Genomic DNA, 17,802 nt, shown 5'->3' with positions numbered 1-17,802 from the left:
AGGTTCTTCAGTAAGTGCTTAGTTGGAATGAGGTGAAAAAGTGCATTGACTAGACTTTAAATGAATGACTTATAGTTGCCACCACGTAAAGCACAAATTAAGATTGTCAAGCGGTTCAAAAGAATAAATATCAAGCGCTGAAAAACCTTACAGACGACACATCAGAAAGCAGTAAATAATTTAAATGAGAACTTAGCAAATAGACAACAAATAAGGCCTATATCACAATAAATATATTGAACACAATATCAGAGGGTGGAGGTAGACAGAAAGGCAGTGGCTATTCATGATTTAGAGAGACATAACTACAATTAGTGATCATTATCTGGTACATTGTTGACTGGCAAATCAATCCAGCTGTCAGAAAAAAAAATACACAAAGTATAATTATTCATGTGAATTAATGAACCAATTATGATATTTTGGAAATGGTGGTGTTGGTGAAATCTAACCCTGACCCACAAATACATATGTATGCATTGGCCTTTAGAAAGACAGAAACTCACAATCAAGTATACTTTAAGTAATTGCTTATAAAGTGAGTTACAGTGCAATTGATGTCATTAAATGTCACCCATCACCTATGTGTCAGTAAAATAAATGGTCATTATGAATATCATGGGGGACTTGAAGTCATGGCCAAATGTTTAGAAAAAGCCGACAGCAGAGAATGTTTCAATATTCAATATTCAAAATTTGTTTCTGCATGCAGTAAATGTGTAAATTACTTTCACTGTTTTAATTTCATCAATTTGTAATATCCACCAAGTAATCAGGTATCTAACTCCAATTTTATTTTTGCTTTTATTTGATCTTTTTAGTGGAATTATATTACATAGTATTTCAGAAACAACAAATTAGTAACTTTAATAACATATTAGTATTTGTGCTAATAATTTTAGCAACAACTTAGAAACAACTTGTTTAGCAGGGTTTAATGCTAAATTAAGTTCAGATGTAGGCCAAGCACAACCGGTTGTAATTAATGATATAATAGTCTTAAGGCCCGTTCACACCAAGCACGATAACTATAAAGATAACGATAAAGATATAGTTCTAAAAATCGTTTTCAGTATTAAATAATAGCAGAGTCCACACTAGAACTATAACGATAAAGGCACAGAGAAACGGTATCGTTGGAATCTATTTTCAGAACGATTTTTTTCCAACTGATGAACGATACAAACATTCACATCCAATCAGAATCCACCCTGCTATAACAAGCTCGAGGATTTAAAGCGGCAGACGCACGTGCGCTCAGAATAAACAGACGATATCGTTCGCTGGTGTGGACGCTAATATCGTTATCTATATAGTTATCTTTATAGTGATCGTTATTGGTGTGAACGGGGCTTTACAGTGGACATCAAAATTAGAACTATTGCTAAAGATTTTTGCTATGATAGATTTGGCTATGACAGTTTTTTGATGGTCACACAGTGAAACAATCATACAATTCATCTGGTGAAAAAGCTCCCATCACCCTATTAAAGTCATCAACCCTGATCATTGTCTAAATGCTGAATCCCTCTTACTATTGATAATATTATTAAAAAACATTACCCTTTTCTTAAATGCACAATTTAGCATTCAGCTATACAGAACATTTCCTAACCATCAAACTTCCCCACTTAATTGAGCATAAAATAAAGAATACATTGTCTAAAAGGCTCCAGATGGACTAAGTATCATTTTGTTACCGCATTTATTTAGGACACTAGTGGTATATGCAAAGCATATAAATAGCTTAGCAGGTGCTTGCCTTGGCTCCTTAAGGGGAAAATATGACTGCTCTTATCCACACAGGCACAAGTAATGAGACAGCTAACTACTGCACTCACGGCTAAAACAATGATGGCCATTAGTAATCCAGGTACTTTGGCTGCACTGTACATTAACACAACACTCGCTCAGATAAAGAAATACGTACACATACAACACACACCCTCTGCAGTGACAGTAGGAGGGACAAACAAAAGTACAATTTCTTCCCATCAATGACTGTGACTCTTCACTCTAAATAAGGGTAATACAATCATATTAAAGGGGATCTTTTAGTGTCACTCACAAAGTTAAAAGTCATTGTGTCAGTCCATCATTCAGAACACTTTATCCTTCCTCTTTTCTTAGGGAAGTAGTTGTGGAAAAAGTTGAAAGCTCGCTTGAAGTCCTGAACTTCATGAGCATCTGGTGAAAATACATAATAGTGATTCCCCTTCCTTTTTCTTATCTTGGATATAGACCATAGATAACCACAGCATTTAAGGTGCTGTGCTCAGGTACTATCCTTCCACTGGTTGCCTCAATTCATTTCACCTGTGTTAACCACTCCCTATTTGCACATCTGACAGAAGAACAGTGATATCACTGGCTTCAGCGCATCCCCTTAGAGAAGAGCTGGTCTCATATACTCATCCCCCCTGAACCAACTCCTCCTGTGGGGTAGTGTCGGAGCCCTCCTCCTCTACGCAGAGAATGAAGAGCCACAGTGCAACAACCCCGCAATAGAGATCCAATGTGGTATATTGGCTGACCAACACGGTGTGGACCCCGACAGAACCACGCCACTGTGGGGACCACTGGCACGATCACCGCAAGCAGATCCACTAGGAAGTGCCGGCTCCAGTAGTTCTTTGCTGGTAAACCACAGCCAGATGACCTGGAGTCTGTGTTTGTAGCACTCTCATCATCCTCATCTTCATCGTCTGCAACTATATTTATGACATGATCCCCTTCAACCCCAGCCTCTGTTAGTACACTATGAGGTTGAGTGGTCTGTGGAAGGGGCTCCAATTCTGTCTCAACCAATGGCTGCACGGAGCAAGGGGAGGTGCCAGGGTTTGGCAAAGGGTCTGTTACAGGTCGAGGTTGAACAGAGTTGGGCTCTTGGGATCCAATGGTCTCTGTGGTCAAAGCTGTTGTGGTGATTGGTAAGACTGTAAGGGGCTCTGAAGCAGTTGTCTCCTTGACAGAAGACTCTATGGGGATCAAAGCTAAAGTCATAGGTCCTTTTGGAACAGATACAGCTGGTTCCCAAGGCTCTATTGCAACAGCTGGTGCAGACTTAGTGGAAAAGTCTGTGATGACAGAAGTTGTGGCAACTGTTGCTGTAATGGCTGATTCTGTGGCTACTGACTCCAGATCATCTCCCTCATCAGACATCCAGGTGGAGGTTGGACTGCAGGCCTGAGAGCGGAAGGTGCGCTCAGCAATAGTGTCTAGATCAGCATTAAAGGATGTACTGGGACCATGGGCAGGGGCTGAAGCAGGGGCATGATCATAGTCCGTTTGAATGCCTTGCTCACGCAGGTGATGCAGATATAGGTGATGATGTGACAGACATGGATGACTTACACTAACATTGGTCCCCGTCCCGATTCCACTGCAGCGGAGAGGCACAACTCTAGGCTCACTGTTGCACAGTGCATCGTAGGTGGAAGAGTGAGGCAGGCGGGAATACGCATTGAGCAATGAGGCTGTGTCTTGGGATAGAAACTCAGCCTCCAGAAGCAGATCTGCCTTGCTTGCTCCTCTTCCACTGTCTCCACAGCAAACAAACCCGCTGTCCTGCGTGCCGTCGCCTGACAAACATGGAATATCACATCCATTTTCATTACCATCACATTCCTGGCCAGGCTGGTCACTTAGCTTGGTGTAGGTAGAGCTATGGGTAAGTGAGCGAGCTGGGGAGCCTTCGGAAGACCCCACCAGGCCCACGCTGACCTCCAGCCCTGACCCCACCACCCCTCCACCTGCCAGGGTTTCTTCTGTTTTGGTGGGCCCGATCTGTGCCAGCTCCATGCTCTGCAATAAAGACTCCAGTTTGTGGTTCTGGAGATTTATGTCTTGGAAGCATTTTTGCACTCCGGTGTCTGTGTCTCCCAGACTGGATCTGACAACATCGACGACTTGCTTAAGCTGCTGGATCTCCCTGCGAGCCTCCTTTAGAGCCAGCTGGGCCTCCACTCGGTGGCATTCTTCTTCAATCCAGTCTTCTTGCATACGAGACAGCTGAGTACGCAACTCATCAACCTCAGTGTCCCTAAGGAAAGAGAGCAAACAAGACAGAGGACAGAGAAATCAAGCACGTCAAAAGAGAAAAGCAAGGACCATCCAAAATTACAACTACTCTGCCAAATGTTTTTGCTTTTAAAATACTTTTTCCTTTCCCAGTATTATATGATTTGCCAACTTTTTGTCAGTGACTGATAGTTTACGTTCCTTGAAAATTAATAAAAATCCATGAAACCTATTTGAAAAAAACAAGGAGTCCGTTTTTATTTGGTTAGCATGGTGTAGTTAGAAAAAAAGCAACTTTATCCACTGAACGCTATTCAGTGTTTGTAACTGCATGTTCTTGTGGCTCCACCAGCCAATCAGCATTGTCTTCATGTAATTTTTCTGAAGCTCTACAACAATTAGTCAGGTAATAAAATATGAATTAAGTAGTGTGCCCAAAATTGAGCACAATATGCAAACATGTACCAGATGAACTACTGCCATTGCGATAAATGGAAAATCTGACCAATAGCTCTCTTTTGAGAATTATACAAAGCTGCTTTAAGAACACAATAACAATGCACTGGCATTGGACAAATGAAGGCTGCCTTGAAAATAAACAGTTTAGAAAAATAATACTGTATATAATTAGATTAGAGTCGTTAGAATATAGAGATATAAATGAAAAATTACACAGTCTAAATACTAACATATATTGGTTCGCAATTTAACAGGTCAATCTGTATTTGTAATTGTTACATGGTCTGGAAATCATCAACCAAGTGCAAATTTGTGTACCAATTTTAAATAAAGGAATCACTTTAATTAACTGCCACTCAAAGCAGCTGCCTAAAGATAAAACTAATTTCTTCAAAGGCTGGTGTGATCATAAGTGCATGGGCACTCATACTATGAATGATGCATGCCTCACCTGTCCTGTAGTCTTTCGATGGTTTCTTTGAGCCGTGCTCTGAGGTGTCTGATACACACCTCTTTCTGTTGCAGTGGGGTAAGGTATTGCTCAGGTGGAGGGGGCCGGATACCATGGTTATCATTACAGGAGGTGTATTTTATGTGATGCCTGATATGGATGAGAAAAGTCGTATATAGAACAAACAATACCATGTATAAGCAAACGAGAAAGAAGAGAAAGGAACAATGCATTATTGGTCTGTGGCTGAGTCGTGTCTCACCTATGGGTCGGGCTTCCATCGCTGCCCTTGCATGACCCTGAATTGCTACTGCTGCTGAGAGAGGCATTTCCATAGGGATCACGGTTACTGGCAGGTGCTGGACTCCGCCTGTATCATAACAGAATTACAATTTCAGAGTGTCTCCTTTCAAGGCCACTTAAGAGGACACAGGATGAGGTATAAACAAAATGCACAAACACAGACTTACATGAACAAACAAAAAGTACAATTTCATGAAAAATCTAAACCAAAAATGATTAACATGCCTCCATACTATACATACAGTCAACTAGTCATCCAGGGAGAGAGAACACCTTCTATGGATGTAAAGAGAAAAAGATACCCAGCTCACATAAAACTGCAAGCACAAATTGCAGTGTAATACAAATATTTGTATTTGTAATATGTGCTGAGGATGATAAATCATGCTAAATATCCACCATGAATCAATAATGAGAAACAAACTGGCAACTGAACAAGCAGAAATTGACAGCAGTGTCATCTAGACATGAAATCATCTTCAAATGTGACACATATGCAATTCAAGCTTTAAACCCCCAGTAAATTCAAAAGGTTGGATTTTATAGGGACATCGTGCTTTGGTTGAAGAGTTTGAATCCATGCTGACACAATGCCACACAGAGAACAAAGAAAAGTAAAGAAAAGACGATAAAAAAGAAGAATGAGACAGAAGGGATGATGGAGCGCTGACCGACAGTGGCGTTCCGGGGATGTTGGTGTCAGAAATCCTCTGCTCTGTCTCATAGAGACCATAATGCCTGACTCCATGGGTGTGTAGTCTAGCTCTATGAACCTGCAATAGTCAAAACTGACCCACAAACAAAAAGGAATCATTATATAGGAAAGCACACACCTCAAGTTCCCCTTAACCTGTGTTATATAGAAATTCAAATGAATGTTTCTGTGGACATTTTCTTGTCAACTGTGATAATAAATACAAGATTTTAGGTAGAAGCAGAGGTTGCGCCCAAAAAGAAATCATCTGCCACTTTTACCAACTGTGTTGTAAGCTTTCAATTAAACTCTTTTTTTAAATCCATTTTGTTCCCCCTATTTTCCAAAAAAGTATGTATACATCAGTCCTTGAAATTCCAGATGCAGATTCTGTCTTTTTGATATATCCGTTTTTAACAAATTTAAATGGTTCAAATTGACAAAATATTTGGTTAAAGCAACCTCTTGGTTCACATCATTCTAAAGTCCATTTAAAACATCCAATTGAAATGAACATAACAAGAAGCTTGTTTTATTACATCCATTAAACTCTGTACACAAGGTTGCAGATCTGACAGATTATTTGACAGATTGTCTGACTAATTAATTATGTCAGCAGTCGGGAGGACAGAGAGAAATATAAATAGTAGCTTCTTATTAATTCTGGTTGTCAGAAACATTAGCTGGGTAGGATCAAAGCTACTTTGCACAATTAAAAGAATAAAAGACATGCTGGAAATATTGTACAAGTGCTTACTAGATTACTTTTTAAAGAATTACACTCACTGTTTGCTTCATCATTACTGGCATTAAATGTCTATTTTATGTAAACTTATGTAAACTATTTTATGAGATTATTAAATAAATGTTTTCAAGACCTTCTAAACATGCAGTTTCATGCTGTAGGGTGACCTCACGTAGCCTACCGTATTCATAAAACGCAGGCAAAATAGGAGCAACTGATCATGGGGTAATTTAGAGCATAATGATTCTCTTTTGGAAAAATAAAAAAATTAAACCTAGGGTTAGCAGCGCTGAATGAAAGCACTTCTTTTAGGAGGTGCAGAGTGCTGTTTTTACAGTTGTGGTGGATTACTTTGAATCTACTGATAGTCTGATATTAATGAGCTGGTATTTGGGCATTTTTATTTCAATTTTGTGAGTGAATTTTGATTAAATATTGGTATCAGCATTAACCACTGAAAGCCTCATATCGGTCAAACACCGAAGTTGAAGTATTCAAATTAATAAACCTAAATCCTAAAATAAAACCTAAAAACTTAAAACCTAAAATAATATATATATATATAGTAAAATTTAAAGCATTAATAAACATTATAATAGTATAAAAACCATACTAAAATAACACTAGTCCAAATATAGTTCTCAGCTCAACCCAAAAAAAAAAAAAAAAACAACAAAAGAAAAAAAAACTATCAAAACAGTACATTTTCAATGACAAGCCCCTGTAACTACTGTCCACCAGGACCACCATTGGTGGGCTATAAGAGGTTTGCTGAACTACCTAACCATGAAAGCAAGCCAAGGTCATAGTTAAGGTGAAAACAGAGAAAACAGAAGCAAAGTGAAAAAGCGTGAGAGAGAGAAAAGAAGAGGACTCGGTTATCAGTACTGATAACAAGGCACAGAAGGGAGAAAGAGAAAAGCAGCCAGGGTAGTTGGACATACCATATACGTCCATTATGTTTTCAGTGATATGGACTAATTGAGGGAAAGCTGTGTAGGGAATATGTGCAATGAATTGCCACACACTCATTAGAATCATTGTCAAAATATCACAATCATTGTCGGTCTCACAGTTTATCAATTCAGTCAGGCTTCTCACGGAACAGATTTACAGATCACTGACCGATCAATTTGCACTTTCCCTGAGCCTTTGTCAAAGACCAGAGAGTTCAGATTAATCTGCCCTCTCAGATCCCCAACATCAGCATCAGTGGTAGCAGGTAATGGGCTGGTTTTAAATTAGCGTGTGAATGCCCAGTGCAGCAGTGTTGTCTACTAGTCTTGCCCTACTATAGGGTACTGTATCAGAGTCTCACACAGGGGACGCAGTGGGAGATGACAGCATTTGTTGCAAGCGGTGCTTAGGCTGTAGGGCCTTCAGCAGGTTGAATCTGAGGAAACAGAGATGAGAAAGAGGCACAGAGCTGGGCTCTACTGCAAAATTACCATTAAAACTTATTGCAACTACTGGTATATATTTTGAAATGACATCATTATCTGTATTTGGACCACTGATCTATATATATGACTGAATTGCTCATAGCGTTCTAAACTGCCATTCAGCGGTGAAGCCACTGGAAGTGTTCGAGTTACCATCTTACTATTCCCTACTGGGATGAGAGCTTCATTGACTGGCAGCCAAAGCACTGACCTAAAATCACCCCATTCAGTAACACATGATTAGCTTTTAAGATGTGTATTTAAATACATTTTACCCCCGATGTTATCTGCAATGTTTATGGTATTTTTTGGCAGGACAAGTGATACATTGAAATCATTTAAACTGCACACTTCCGACACAGATGACTGATCCAACATAAAATATGTTTCTTTATATACGTAATCATGCAGGAAATATTAAAGATGAATATCTGGTTTTAGTATCTGAAATTGATTTGGATATACAATACATATTACTATACCTGCTTCTATATTCTCCATATTGTATTGAAATTCAAACCGTCCTGGAAAAAAGCTTAATGTCTTTAAATCATAGCATACACACTTCAGTGCTATTTCTCTGAATAAGTAACAATGCATGTATGTCCTGAGGAAGCAATATCTATTTTTAGACTCCTTAAGATGGCGCAAATGATATGGTATTTTAGCATTACAGTTTCCAGGAGTAATGTGTATGTTTAGTTAATTAATAATTTAATCAACGTTTAAATCATTAACTGCTTCAAAATGAATGCTGTAAACGAAATCATTGTTGGAAAAACATTTTCAGTTACCCTACTGTATGAATAAATAAGATCATAATTATATAGACCATGAACTTACAGGGCAAATTAACTTATAAATCCAGAGCATAAAACTTTATTCAGATTTCATGACCACTTTGTAATTTGAAATGCATATGTTGTGGATTTGTCGCTATATTAAAGTATAGGACAAGTACCTTTTTAATATGAAGGGGAAATTCTGACATTAAACAAGTAACTATTTACATGCTTAGGACGTTTGCGTTGTACGAATGTAAAGAGATACTTCAGATATAAAAACGCTGACTAGTTAGGGGATGTTTTCTCATTAAAACTGTACGATTTCCTATTAATTCAATAGAATTTATGGGAAAACTGGGGAATACCAATATGGCGGCGCAGCGACTTCACTTTTGAGCAGTCTTCATGAGCAGTCCAGTTCTCTATTATAGATCAGTGATGTGGATATGGCTTAAACAGGAAGTGTGGAAACAGAATTTTAGATATTACTATTTAATTTATCAATGTATAATTCATACAAGCATACAATTTTATGTTTTTTTACTGCAATTAATATGTAAAATAATGCCAATAAAGGAAAGTGGTTAAGTGCTAATGCTAATCTTGCTCAGGTTTAAAACATTACAATGTTTTCATTTTAAAAAGTGGAAGATATATAATATGCTTATGCAAAATACTGCTTTATCCATGTGCTTATTAAATAATTGATTTACAAATGTCTCTTCTATAACTTGGTGGAACTTGTTATATGTTTTGAAGCCATTTCTGCCTTTCCTAATAATATGCCCCTTTTTAAAAAGGAAATGAATGCTTTAATTTAACAAGAATGCATTAAATTGATCTTTAAATAATTTTACATTTTTACAAAAAAACAACAACAACAAAAAAACCTTCAGTATTTCAAATCACAGATTCCAAAAAGCATTAAGCAGCACAACTGTTTCAACACTGATAATAATACGAAATGTTTCTTGAGCAGCAAATCAGCATATTATGATTTCTGAAGGAGCATGTGACACTGAAGACTGGAGTGATGATGCTGAAAATTCAGCTTTGCCTTCACAGGAATTTTAAAATACATTACAATTTAAAACCGTAATTTTTTTTTTGTAAAAATATTTCTCACAATATTACAGTTTTACAGTATTTTAATTAAATAAAAGCAGCGTTGTATAAAAGACATATCTTACCAACCCCAAACTTTTGAATGATAGTTTACATTTATTTGTATTTGTTTAATAACCTAGTATAATAACGTGCTTATAAATAATTAAATCTGACTCTTCAGAAAGTTTTTATACAACCTAGCAGTTGTAGGGTAATAATAATAATAATAATAATAATTCTTTACATTTATATAGCGCTTTTCTAGACACTCAAAGTGCTTTACAATGTCAGGGGGTATCTCCTCATCCACCACCAGTGTGCAGCATCCACGTGGATGATGCGACGGCAGCCATAGTGCGCCAGAATGCCCACCACACACCAGCTTACTGGTGGAGAGGAGACGGAGTGATGAAGCCAATCAGCAGATATGGGGATTGTTAGGAGACCATGATGGTCAGAGGCCAATGGGTGAATTTAGCCAGGATGCCGAGGTCACACCTCTACTCTTTACGAAAGACATCCTGGGATTTTTAATGACCACAGAGAGTCAGGACCTCGGTTTAACGTCTCATCCGAAGGACGGTGCTTGTTGACAGTACAGTGTCCCCATCACTACACCTGGGGCGCTAGGACCCACACAGACCACAGGGTGAGCACCCCCTGCTGGCCTCACTAGCACCTCTTCCAGCAGCAACCTAGCTTTTTCTCAGGTGGTCTCCCATCCAGGTACTGACCAGGCTCAGCCCTGCTTAGCTTCAGTGGGAAACCGGTCTTGGGCTCCAGGGTGATATGGCTGCTGGCAAAAGTCTTGACAGCAGAGTGAGAAATTGAAATCGCTTAACGGCTGCTGTATTAATGACAGCATCGGAAGAGAGAAAGGATTATTGAAGCACTTGAAGCTCAAAAGGTCATTAAACTGCCGCAGAGATCTTACTGTGATTAAAAGAGTTAAACAGCCGCTAGAAGGGTCAGATATTACAGCAAAGCACCAACACAGCTGCAAGTTTTGAAAGAGTGTCTGTTAGAAAGAGGATTTCAAGAGAGACAAAACATGCCATACTTGCGTGATCCAGAGCCAGATCTGTTATTTGAAGTCGAAGACATGAAGTCAGCAGTCCTCTTTCCTTCTTTCTCCTTCTTCAGCTGTATCTGTCTTCCTCCCTGTCAACACAGCATGAATAGCTCAGCTGCAGCCAGCCTGAATAAAACACAAGAACATACTTTAGACAATGTCTTCAGTTTGACTTCTATATTATCAACCCTTGCCTCATTCACATAACAACAGTTTCCTAACTAGGCACATTCTAAAAAATTCATATTTCAAGTTTGCTGCCACACTATAAAGCTATTAAAGGAATAGTTCACCCAAAAATTTTTACTTCTGTCATAATTTACTCACCCTCCATGTCAATCCATTCCAAAACTGAATTAATTTCTTTTGTCTATGGGAAATAAAATCTAAATGTGTTTTGAAAATGCATTTCCCTTCCATGGTCCACAGAAGAGAAGAAATAATGAATGATTTAAAAAAGGCTTCAGTTTTAGACATTACCTACATTTTTGTTTCTTATCATCAGTGTCAAAAGGAAAGATTAGAATCTGTCCATTTCATCTAATCAATCTGATCTCTTCACACTCAGCAGACCTGGCAGCAGCATTGCTTGCAGAGCTGTAATATATTTAACATTGTGCTGACATAGACTGGCTGACTCTGACTCTGCACTTAAGTGAAGCTAGACAACGGAAATAATAGTTTTAACTTTCACAATCAGACTACTCAGTGAAATCAAAATCCTCCCCGAAGCTTTAAAATTTTGTTTAACCCTTATACAGCTAGAATATTTAATATGAGAGGAAAAGACAAATGAGAAAATGAGACAGGGAAGGGTAAAAAGCAGTGATTTCTGCTACAGTGGGCATCCTGAGACACATGCGGATGGAAAAGACGATTAATGATCTAATCAATTAACAAGGAATTGGCACAGCTTAGTATAAGCAGCAATACACTGCAGTATACTCCTCCTAATAAGCAACTCAGTCCTTCACCATAAGGTCATGACCAAAACAGACCAGTGTAGCTTTTGTTAACTTAAAAAGTAAAAAAAATAAATATAATTTTAAAAACTAAATTGAAGTAAAAGTAAAGAAAACTAAATGTAAAATAAAAAAGATAAAAACTCATTGAACTGTAAAATTATATTACTAATAAATAACAACATAATACATTTTTGGGGGAAAATGTGCAGTTGCTGAGTCAGTATCGGGACAGTGTGGTCTCCCTCTGGTGCAGTGTGAGTCATAATGTAGAGCGCAGTTGTGAGATCTATCTGTTTGAACTCTGCACCGATGCAGAAGACTACACTCTCAGTCTCTCTCATATTTTTAATTATCTGCAAACTCTATCCAATCAAATAAATAAACAAATTAATTAATTAATAAAAAAACTTTTATAACTTACATATAATGACTGCATGATTTGGAGCACAAATCTTGGGTAATGGCTTTTTTGGCTATTGTGTGTGGCTCATAAATTACGCAGAAATGTCTGAAAAAGGAGCCTTCTTCTCATTACAAAACACATGTGAAAGGAAGCATATTTAAGGATAAAATGTCATGATGCTAGACTTGCCACATACACAAATACAGATCTAAAAATCTTAATTGCTTAGGAAATAAATTAGGAAGTAAATTAGGAAGAATAAAGATAATATATTTTGAGGAATTCTGCTGTCTCACGCTCCTGCTACAGCACTGGATGACCTCTGACTGTTGTCTTTTGCAGATAAGTGATTGCTATGACCTTGCACTTCTCTTCTCTCTCACAAGCCACTTTCAAGCTATATCAGTGCAAAAACACCTGCTCATAAACAGCCAAATATCACACACTGGCTTGCAGCTTTCAAACAGTTTATGACTTGAATATAAAGAAGATAATGATAACGTCAAAGAGCAATGTAGCCAAATAGAAGATCTGCTTGACAGTTTAGATCTTCATGCAAGTATTTTCATACAGCAGCAGTGTACAGTGACCATTTAATACGTATTAAAGGAATATCCACTGACACCATGTTTAATGCCAATATAGAGAATGAATTTAGGTATCAAATAAAATTATAAATTTTATATTTAAAAAATACTAAAGCGAATATCAAAATTACTAAAAATAATAATAAAAATAACATTAAAAATATAAAAATAAAAGTTTCATAATATGAATACATGCTATAAATTGTCTATAGACAACCTTAAACTAACACTGAATTCACATTATTTAAGTGCTTACAGAACTATTCCTTTAATAAATCTGGTACAAACCACAATTAAATGATTGGGCCCATTTTATGTTTGCCTAAATCTATTTTGAGCTAGACTAAGATGGATTAGGAAGTGATCAGAACTAAGTGTTTATGAAGTCATTTATCAGGACATCCCTCATGGCTCCAGAGCAGTGATCACTCAGTCAGTGGATTGTATGGAGCTAAATGCATCCAGTGTGGATGGATAAATACAGAATGAATGCTCTGAAGTGAATCTGAAGTGAACTACAACTCAGTAGTTGTAATCGGTGCAATCATCTTAAGTAGATATATAAAAAGCAGTAATCAATTTTACATTTATTTCACAAGCAATTAAAAATCTATAATACATTTTATAGGAATATCTATTGACACCATGTTTAATGTCAATATAGATCCAGATGGCTACATCAATGTCATTCCATGTCAGTTTAGGATTAACTAAAAGGCATTGTTCACCCAAAGATAAAAAACCTCTTTCATCATTTATTCACCCTCAAATTGTTCCAAACCTGCACGAGTTCCAGTTGACAGTATTTGTTTTCATACTATAGAAGTCTGCAGTTATTGTGAACTGTTTGGTTGCCAACATGTATGCCAAGAGCCGCTATTACGCATCTTCTGGAAGAGTACTGAATCCCTTGAAGAAGAAGAAGCAGAAACAAGCTATCGCGTAGTAAGCAGATGCATGTGAGAAATAACGCTTGAATCAAACATTAATCATTATATAAATCAAACTGTTCAAGCTTTGGATGTGTTGATGGAAGCAATCAATTCCAACTATGTTTTGATCATCGATCTGAATCTGATCCAGATGTAGTATTTTACAAAAACGCTATTTTCTATTTTTTTTTCATGAAGCTTACCCACATTGAAGTGTTGATAAAAAGAAGATTGCCTGAATAAAAGTTTCTTTTTTGGCTTAAAAGCAGAGGCTCTGTTCTTTGTTTTAACATATTGCATGTTCAGATATTAATACAACAAAATATCCTGGGTGCCATAACTTTTGTGAAAATTATCAAACATTCTGGTGGTGGATTGAATTAAAAAAAGGGATGTTAACGCTGATTTTCAATAATGAAAAAATCAATGCTATTTTATTCATAAAATAAACTTTAAATTTTAATGTGTGTTTATTTTATTTCAGTTTTAGTTTTCATTTAAAAATGTTTTTAGTACTTCAGCTGAAACCTATTTCAGTTTATTGCTAGTTACTTAGATGGCTGATCAGTTAATTATTTAATTATTGATTAAATTATTAATATTTCCTTACTATTGTAAGAATTTTTAAGACAGGTACTGAGAGAAGAATACATTTAAGGGTCACTTTTCCTGCATTCACCCTACAGAGTGAAATATATTATTGAGTGTGCTCTTTGTAGCACCAATGTGGTAAGAAAATGCTTTGGAAGATTAGCCTGCATGCTGAGATGTAGAGCAGTCGTCATGGAGACAGCCATTCAGCCACTATTCTAGAATGTGAGCTCCACAAGTGGTGTGACTGGCTTTACTAGCTCATGTGTTTGTGGTGAGATAGACAGACGGGACGGCATGGCGACATTACACAACCACAAGGCAAGCAGCCTCAACGGCAAGTCTACGTGCAACAAATAGCATCCTGTGCAAAGGAGCATGGATAATTACTGTAATACCAGAGGGAGTAAATAGTGTTTCACCTGCTTTAATATGTTCAAAATAATGTAAACTTGCTTAGTTGTGATAAAGACTACACACAATGGTCTTTTTAGACTTTCACAAATCCACTTTTTAGGACACTTTCTCCGCGGTCCTTCAGTCCTTACAGGGATGCAAGGTCATACTGCACCCTAGGCCCTAAAACTGCACTGTACCTGTCACGACTCAGAAACCGAATCAGAAATAAAGCATTTCTCAGGGGTAGAGAATGACAAATGATGAGTTGTGTAAAAACACAGCGCTAGATTAGAATAGTATGAAAGCGCAATACCAAAACAAAATCAGAAGCACACGCATGCTCGCTGCAGGGAAAGATCTGCTGTGCGCGCGCACGTCGAAACACCGAAACCCTAAATGTGTTCGATACACACGGTGCAAGTAAACAACATTTGACTTGCGAATGTGAAATATCTTTTTTGCTCTGTGCATTCAGATATAATATAAGCCCTGTGCCTGGGGCGTCAGGGTCCTTGGTTTGTCCTGCACACGGGAAATGCAGAAGTCCTTCTATACAATGATACATCAGGATTCGCACGTCATATTGCAATGCTAAATATTTTTACCTGGTTGCAGCAAACCGGAGAGAATCAGCTTGTATTCATGTAAACAGCAGTTTTTTTGTCGTTATTACCCGGGTGCACGTCCCCGTCAAGGACTCCGCCACAGCGGTGCTCCGCTGCTCGGGAGGGCGAGTCGACGGGGCGGGTGCTGCTGACAATGAGAGGGATTCTGGAGCGTTAGGTTTGTTTGAGAGCCTAGTGAGGGAAGACGAGGGTTGATATGAAAGCAGATGCGTAATATTACGACGATCTCCTTAAAGGGGACTAGACCACTTTAAGTTGCGAGGACATGAGGTGTTACGTTCCGTTTAATTATGTGACGCGCAACCGAATTGTCTTTTGAAGCCCAGTCACCGAAACGTAAACTGTCAAAACTGTAAATATAAAAAAAATGTAGAATCTTCGAAAATCTAGAATAAATATATATTTTTTATGTTTTTGAACGTAAAGCACCCAAGCAACAATCAGTCTGTTATTTCTTCCAATAATTTCGAATATGTTTTGTGTTTACTGAAACGCTGAAATAATTTTTGACAGTACGTTTGTAATCAATGTAACCCTTAAAAGAACCACCCAATCTAAAAATAATAAGCACAGATTTTCCAGGCATTACATTACATTCCCATGAGACTCTAGATTTCTTTATGTCTTTATGGGCATTAGGGTAACAGGAAAAACTGAGAGTCGCCTTTTCAGCACCACGGACAGCACTGTCCAATCTCCTCTCAATGGTTGTATACTCCCAATAGGACAGATGGCGATTAAGCTTGTTTGTTATTGTTGTTGTTGTAAAGTACCAAAGCAAAACAATTTAAATACAAATAAAAAATAATAAATAAATAAATAAATAAGTAAAAGACAAACTAACAAACAAAAACAACAAAACCCTTGGAACAGAATGTTCTTTTATTGTTCTTTTATTTATTTTAAATTTTCTGTTCATGATCTGCCACAAATAGATGATCTGCTATACTTTAATTAATTAAATTATTATTTTCTTGTCTATTAAAATTATATAGCAATATGTTGAATTTTTGCCAAATTTAATTTCTTAAATTTCTTAACTGTTCTTGTCTATGATTTTAAGGTCTCCACCAGTAAGCTGGTGTGTGGTGGGCCTTCTGGTGCAATATGGCTCCCGTCGCATCATCCACATGGTTGCTGCACACTGGTGCTGGATGAGGAGATACCCCCTGACAATGTAAAGTGCTCTGAGTGCCTAGAAAAATACTATATAAATGTAAGGAATTATTATTATTATTAAGGGCCCTGCACATAATTCGGCCCTGATGAAATGGCTTCTATAATATAATAAATATCGATTAGTCTTAGGTACATTAGATGCTTCAAAATGAACATTTATTTTAAAATGGTTATTTTATCTTTTACTGTGTGCAAAACAGATATAAATCTGGTCTAGGCTGCTCTTCTTGTGCAGCATGAACACCTATAAAAGAGAGATTCAAACTAATTATAAGCATTAAAAATTCATATTTTTAATTAGCAGAATGGATGCATTGATTTTTGTTTTTAAATCAGCATGAATTAAAATCTATAATTAACTTCCTGCAACTAAACAATGATAAAACTGAGGTGATTTTTTTTGGTCCCTCTAAAACAAAAAATTCTGTTGCTGAGAACTTAGAAAACCTGACTCCCTATGTTAAGTCTCATGTCAAAAATATAGGTGTTATCCTTGACTCTGAGCTTTGTCTTGAAAAACAAATAAGCTCAGTTGTTAAAAATAGTTATTATCAGCTGAGGATCATCTCCAAATTTAAATCAACACTTTCAAGATCTGGAAAAAAAATCTTTCATGCATTTATCACATCACACCTGGATTATTGTTTTCCACAATCTTCATTGGCATGGATGTAGATGGTTCAGAACGCAGATTGTTAACTGGCATAAAAAAAAGAAAAAAAGAAAAGAAAAAGAAAAGAAAATATTGTGTTTAAGCATCCCTTCATTGACTTTTTGTCCTTTTTTTTAGAATTCAGTTTAAGATTTTAATTATTGTTTTCAAAGCTCTTAATGGACAAGCCCCATCTTATATTTCTGATCTCATTTATATGCATTTAACGCTTAAGTCTCACAGATCCGTTAATAAAGCTCTATTACATGTCCCTCAGTAAGGACTTAAATTAAAAAGGAGTCAGCTCCACATCTGTGCAATCATTTGCCATCTGACACCTGGTATTTATTGAATGGAAACGGTTGTAGTTGTTGATATTACATTTTATTA

The 17,802-nt window shown here is 37.1% G+C and overlaps 1 protein-coding gene across 5 annotated transcripts; it reads right to left on the bottom strand.

The window, feature by feature from the left end:
- Nucleotides 1–1,435: 1,435 nt before the first annotated feature.
- Nucleotides 1,436–15,860, bottom strand: LOC113094629 (syntaphilin-like). 5 transcript variants are annotated; one of them, XM_026260221.1, is made up of 7 exons: nt 15,561–15,860; nt 11,067–11,204; nt 7,991–8,065; nt 5,905–6,021; nt 5,193–5,300; nt 4,931–5,080; nt 1,436–4,042 (listed from the first exon to the last, which is right to left on the bottom strand). In XM_026260221.1, exons 2-7 carry the CDS (start codon nt 11,108–11,110, stop codon nt 2,404–2,406), a joined length of 2,133 nt encoding a protein of 710 aa, XP_026116006.1. In that variant the 5' UTR covers nt 11,111–11,204; nt 15,561–15,860; the 3' UTR covers nt 1,436–2,403. The 5 variants fall into 5 exon arrangements, with proteins under 5 accessions (XP_026116006.1, XP_026116007.1, XP_026116008.1 ...); XM_026260222.1 differs by having other exon boundaries at nt 11,067–11,167; XM_026260223.1 differs by having other exon boundaries at nt 15,629–15,860.
- Nucleotides 15,861–17,802: the final 1,942 nt, after the last annotated feature.

Source organism: Carassius auratus, unplaced genomic scaffold (genome assembly GCF_003368295.1).
Source record: "Carassius auratus strain Wakin unplaced genomic scaffold, ASM336829v1 scaf_tig00215414, whole genome shotgun sequence".
Classification (NCBI taxonomy): Eukaryota; Metazoa; Chordata; class Actinopteri; order Cypriniformes; family Cyprinidae; genus Carassius; species Carassius auratus.
Note: the sequence above shows the minus strand (reverse complement) of the source record. Positions and strands in the feature narration are given on the sequence as shown.